The sequence below is a fragment of the Crassostrea angulata genome, chromosome 10 (assembly GCF_025612915.1).
Source record: "Crassostrea angulata isolate pt1a10 chromosome 10, ASM2561291v2, whole genome shotgun sequence".
Taxonomy (NCBI): domain Eukaryota; kingdom Metazoa; phylum Mollusca; class Bivalvia; order Ostreida; family Ostreidae; genus Magallana; species Magallana angulata.
In genome coordinates, this window is record NC_069120.1 from 54,137,804 (window position 1) to 54,144,510 (window position 6,707).

Here is a 6,707-nt window from a genome sequence, read left to right on the forward strand (position 1 = left end):
TTTGATACAAACCAGCAGGATCGCAGAATTAAGTACTCGTGTAAATATAAGGAATTTACAGTATTCCTTTAGTAAAATCAATACCTTTGTAAGTTTTTATATATAAGTCACCTGTGTTTGTTTTTATTTTTGGTCATAAATTTACATCTGTCTTTATAGATTCATAAATTTTCATTTTTAAAGCTAAAAACTTATATGTGTTTTAATGTACATATATATGTAATTACAAATGTCAGATGAAGAAATGCATGAATAACTCATTTGTATAATTATCTTGATGCAAATTTGAATATAAAAATGTAATCTGAATATTTTCCAGGATGACAGCTGACAAATACGAAGTGATGATAAATGAGATCCTGAAGTCAGGGGTAGTAGTGGACCACAGCAAGGACCCGTGTGATAGCGGGCTGGTCCCCGACAACAAGGTACATATGGTACATTATATATATAACTATAGTACATATAGTATATTATATATATAACTATAGTACATATAGTACATTATATATATAACTATGGTACCTATACATGATCACAGCAAGGATCCGTGTGATAGCGGGCTGGTCCCCGACAACAAGGCACATATGGTACATTATATATATAACTATAGTACATATAGTACATTTTATATATAACTATGGTACATATACATGATCACAGCAAGGATCCGTGTGATAGCGGGCCTGTCCCTGACAACAAGGTATATACATGAAGTAAACATATACATTACTCTAGTTCCTGTCCATGAGTGCAGTACGTTGAATTTTGTCTATTGACTATTTTAAGGACTTTTTATAGTTGAATGTTAATTCTGAACTATTTACTTTCTATAATTAAAAGTTCTTATAGTAAAAATCAGCAGGCACTGAGGCTGTGATGCTTAGATAACAGTCATAAAAGAGACAGTCAGTCTGTGATGCTCATCAATAACCTCTATATCCCACCAAAATAATGCCGGTGGACAGTTCTTCTGTTTTAGTTTTCTAAAGACTGTTGTACATTTCAAACATATTTATGTTGTGTCTAGGATACTGTACATGTCATGTACATACAAATGCAACATCCCACAGATTTTACCACCTGGAAACAACTCGCCAAGGTGAGAGAGAGAGAGAGAGAGAGAGAGAGAGAGAGAGAGAGAGAGAGAGAGAGAGAGAGAGAGAGAGAGAAAGAGAGAGAGAAAGAGAGATTTATTTGTGGAATTGGTATTTTACATGGTTGCCTGATATTCATGAATTTATAGGGTACACCTGCCTCTGAATTTAAATCATTAACAAATTATAAGACCTGATCATTGTATCCATTATTAAAAAAATGGCAATTAACAAAATTTGTTCAATTGATTTTAAGCATTGATTTAAAATATTGTAGATTTAGTTATAGTTTGAATAAAGAATGAGTACTATAACTTTATTGTGTTACGTATATATATATATACATACATGTATTTGAGATCAATAGATACAATTTCGTAAGATTTCTCCAACAGTGTTATCCTTTGTGATCACTCATTTAAACTACATGAATTTCCTGTTTCTGTGTTTTAGTGCTACCATTTGTGGGATCTAGATGTGCGAGGATTTCACAAGGTATGACTTCTTACTATAAGTAGATGCAGATGAAGTTATTCATTGTATTATATATTACTTTTATGACTATTGAAGCAACAATCAGTCCATGAGAATACTAGTATAAGTTTTGTGTTTGCTGATTTCAGAGTATGTGGAGACTCTACCTGAATGGAACACCTGTAATACTAGTGGGGGTACCTGCCTCCCCCTACCAGTAAGTCTCTCTCTCTCTCTCTCTCTCTCTCTCTCTCTCTCTCTCTCTCTCTCTCTCTCTCTCTCTCCACCCTTGATCTTATTTATAAGGTTTTAAGCAGTTAAAATATGGTTCTTGTTATTCAGTCATGTCTTTTTATCTAACTCTGCAGATATATTACATTGTTTCCTTAAATAACTGAAAATATTTTCTTTCCATCAATTATTAATAAACAAAGGCCAATCAATTTTTATCTAGTCTTTGACATACATTTGTTTATTTATTTACACAGCTCGCATAAACCAGACAGTGTGAAGCCATTTGCACTGGAGGAACCATCAAAGAAAGCCAAGGCCCAGTAGTGGGATGACCCCTGACCCCTAGTAAAGGGCTGTCCCCTGCCAGCAATACATCCCCACGGTAGATCTGGCTCCGACTACTTGTAAACTTAGGAATTTGACTTGGCTGTTCCTCCTCTTGGACCAGGATCTAGACACAATTTACAATAAACAGTGTAACAGGAGCGAACCCTGTAAGGAACTGTTGGGTGCAATATTATCATCTTGTTGGAGTTAACAACTTCTTTATTGTTATGATAAACCAATGTCTGTTTTAAATACATTGGCGTGTATTGGTAGCTTTAACATGTGGATATACTGCACACATGTCAAGAATCTATAATAATACTCTTGAGTTTTTGATAAGTACATGTTATTATTATTTTTGATACATGTACAACGTAGCTGTACCGTAGCAGAAATAGTCTCCCTGTGATTGTCCTATATCCCTGGGTGATTTACATGTAAAAGACAAAAGTTGTACAGAATGTATTTTTCCTGTACAACTGCAATGAAAAACTAATTCCATGAATAAGGTCCAAGTAAAAGAGTTATAAGCTGCACATAGCGTTTGATGGTGCAAAGTTTTCTCTTTATTCTGTTTAGTTTTTTTTTCATCTAATCAATGAAGAATATTTTTGATGCCAATGTTTTTCCTAATGACAAACCATCAATATATCTTGTTCCGATTAGAGTCAATGTTCACCGCCTACCAGCTGTAGGGATACTTGTTATCTTAACATCTCCTAACGAATCTAGCATTTACAGTAACCTGCTTTTTCATTGTGTGGTATGTTTACCCTGCTCAAAGTTTGATTGGTGATGTCTAGTGATGAAAAACAGGCCTTTAAGCTTTCAGCTGATATTCTAGTAATACATGTACACTCAAAATTGTGATAAATTCTTTACTTATGAAACTGCATTACTAGTATATTGAATGAACAATAAACCGTGTTCAAGGAACATCATAGCAATGATTTCTTATGAGAGATTATTGTAATGTATATGAATGTATATTTATATATCAAATGCCAAATTCCAAAAAACAAAGGACATTTAAACAATCTAAAGATTTGCCATATTCTTTTCAGATGATTTTTATTTGTTGACAGACATTTAAACATTCCTTGATGTTGTTTTAAGCATTGGTGATATGTTTTCAGACTTTCACATCAACATAATCTGTGTCTGTTAGGGTCAACCTAAGGTCATTGTATGAAGGTCACATGTCCTTCTACAATATTTACATCTCTCCGGAACTAAGGGTGCAAAACACAGTTTTATATGTAACGTTATAAGGACGTTTTCAGATGAGGGGCAAGCAAAACTGTCCCCTATAAAAATAAATTGTTAAAACATGTTACATATATATCTATATATCAATAGAAAGATAAAATCGTGAAATTTTTAAATATTTAAAAATAATGCACATGTAACTTAATGCTAGAATTTATTTGGCACTCAAAACATGCGGAAAATAGACAAAAGGATGCCTCTAAATGCAGTACACCCATGCATTTTAGGCTCCCCCTAAAAGTAGAATGCAACCAAATCAGCCATTTTTATTTCTCTCCATTTTCAAGAACAAGTCCTGAGGCATCATTTCATAGTATTTTCAGGGTACATTCGCCAGCTTTTTAAAGAGCTATGTTATCCGCTAAAAAATTCATGAAATTCTGCATGTGTAAAATCCGGATGTTTTTGGAGTTACCGCCCTTTATTTGAGAGACTCACAAAAAATATTTTTAAAATTTTTCTACATACTTTTTTCATGTATTCGAAAGATAATTCACTATATTATGCAACTGAGAGTTTAAAAATTTGATTTTCATGCATACCGCATAAAAATAGCAGGAAAATCCCTACCCATCATCCTTTTCCCCACAGAAAAACCCCCCTGGATTTTATACGGAACTGTGTTTAGCTACCTAAGTCTAATTTACTCTCATTACGGAATGTGTTTTGTGTTGTAAATTGTTGTTTCATACAATCCAAAAAAAAAAAAGGATTGGAACAAAACTGTCGAAATTTTGTTGAAAATACCGGTATATGTTTTATTAAAAGTTGACATTGCACAAACATATAGGTTTTGAAATGTGATAGTTGTCCACTGTGATATTCTCTGTTAAAAGAATTTTCACTACTTAATACCTTTGTTAGTGTTACCATAGCAATTTTCATTCGACCAGTAATAAGGGCCAACTTTTTAATTTTCTATGCAAGAAAAGAAAAAATTATTGCAACTTAGTGTATATTTAGGACTGATTTGTATTGAAGTAGTTTGCAAAAAAGGGCAAAAATAACCCTGTTTACAGTATTTCAAAAAGGTAATGAAAGTTAAATATAGATGATTAAAGTAAGAACGTACTGGTAATTAAAGTTTCTCTAATTTTGTTAATTAAATAAAATGCTTAACATAAATTTTAATTAACTATCCTCTTTTGTTAGAGTTCTGGGCATTCAAAAGGAAAATTATACTGTATTTTTTATGAATGCTCTAGTCGATTAATTTTAGTAAACTCATCAATGCTCGGCATCGGCACTGCTTTTACGTCTTTTACACCTGCTTGTTTGTGCTTCATTTGAACTGCTATTGAAACAGGTTGTGATTCAATATTTCTATGCAATTTTTTTATGGCTATTATTTTTTTCAACGAAGGTAATATACAAGTAAATATACTTTCACTGTTGTATATGTCTTTGGCTTTTTTACTTTAAGATTTATATGTACTTATATTTTTGATCATTTTTTTCTCTAAAGAAAACTGGTGTGCTTCAGAAACTATGCTACGAACACTGATGATAATTTATTTTAGTCTGACTCTATATTGTGTTTTTTCATCTACTGATATTGTAATTATTGATTTTCTACCTGTTTTGGACCCTTAAAAACCTGATATTATTTGGATCATGTCTATTACATTTCAAAATTAAGTTCAGTGGTTAATTATCTGCCATGATTTGAAGTTAAACTGCAGTGACTCAGCTTTTGTTACAGTGGTTTTTTGTGCAGTTTTTAGATGTTGTAGTTTGGTGCCATTTGGTGTATTTGTATTCTTAAAAACAGCTAGGTTATGGCAGCTAAGTCTGGGCTGTGCTGAGATCTAAGTAATGAATGTAAAGATTCTGCTTGTGTGTAGGGGCTGGGGTAAAATTGAAGTAAAGTTAGGATAGCCCAGACTGATCTTGCATCAAAATTCAGCTATTTCTGATATGATTGCTAACTACGCCAAACAAAATGTGGTGTACATTGTGTGCATGCATGTAATCTTATCTGTATAATATTTATTTTATCATAAAATTTTTTTATTTTTTTTCAATGAAACACCTCTAGTCTTATAATAAAATAGATCTGAATTTACAATAATTTAGTAAATTCAATTTCTGGTTATTTTAATAAAATAGATATAAAAACAATTAGTGTTTTATTTTGTTGTTTATGATAAGAGTGTCTCAGCAATGCCAGGAAATGTGTTCATGACGTCACCGTTTTGAGCTAAGTCAACCTCAGGTGAGCTAAAAAAGATATTAATAAAGGTAATCAATTTATTTTAAAACTTTATTTTTATTAAAATATGTTGGCAATTTTCATTTGATAAATATTATTAATGATTACACATGTTTTCGTCAAAGAAAAATAGTATTTTACCGTGCGTGATTTGCAGTGCTAGAGTTACATGTACCTACCCATATTGATTTGGCGGGGGAAAAATTATTTTTAGAAACTACTAACTCTAACCTATCAATATAGTACATAGAATATATACCTTACACAGGTAAAATTGCAACATATGTTCAACATATGTTTCGAGTAACATATGTTGAACATACGTTGAACATATGTTAAACATATGAATTTTTCATAGTATGTTGAACATATGTTTGAAATATATTGTTAACATATGTTTGTAAAATACGTTAAACATATTACAGATTCAAAACATATGTTTAACATATATTTGTGGTAATCATATGTTCAACGTATGTTTAACATATTTTGAACATATGTTTGTTTAAAACATATGATCAGCATATGTTTTACATTTGCGTTTTGTTGATTAGACATGTTTGTTTTCTTAAATTTTTACATATGTAGTAATGAATTGAACCTCTAAAGCTGTTGAAATTGTTTTAAAAATACAGTGAATAAATCATACAGTAAATATCATGTTTACGAATGACAGAATGTAGAATATCTCAGAAAAGGTTAGGTCTGTAAATTTCTTCACACAAAGCTACAACTCAACAGCTTACCGGCTATAGTTTATTTAGACCTAATAAGTTTGATGGTAAACAAGCATACAAATGTGGTTTTGAAAGATATATTAAGATCAGACGCATTTAAAAACTTGGAAAGTGAAAGTAGCCCCCAAAACTAGAGCAAAGTTCATTGCAAAGCAACGAGTATGTCTTCTATTGCTGTTTTAAATCAGTTCTTAATTAAAAAAAAAAGTCTTTACAATTCCACAGGGAAATTCCTAATGAATTGTTTTGTGTCAACACAAATTGTACAATATCAATATTTAAAGTGTAATTTTTATTACATGCTAATTGAAAAAAGTGTTGTTATTTTAGGAATGTAGTGACGACTAATGGACACAT

The 6,707-nt window shown here is 31.5% G+C and overlaps 1 protein-coding gene across 1 annotated transcript in view; it reads left to right on the top strand.

Annotated features, from left to right (window-relative positions):
- The window catches only part of LOC128166051 (protein O-linked-mannose beta-1,2-N-acetylglucosaminyltransferase 1-like), a 28,721-nt gene extending 23,315 nt beyond the window's left edge, over nt 1-5,406 (top strand). Inside the window, exons 17-21 of the mRNA XM_052830956.1 lie at nt 320-428; nt 1,031-1,102; nt 1,551-1,592; nt 1,721-1,788; nt 2,060-5,406. Coding sequence (XP_052686916.1) covers nt 320-428; nt 1,031-1,102; nt 1,551-1,592; nt 1,721-1,788; nt 2,060-2,129 — 361 coding nt within the window. The 3' untranslated portion in view covers nt 2,130-5,406. The remainder of the gene's footprint in view (nt 1-319; nt 429-1,030; nt 1,103-1,550; nt 1,593-1,720; nt 1,789-2,059) is intronic.
- Nucleotides 5,407-6,707: the final 1,301 nt, after the last annotated feature.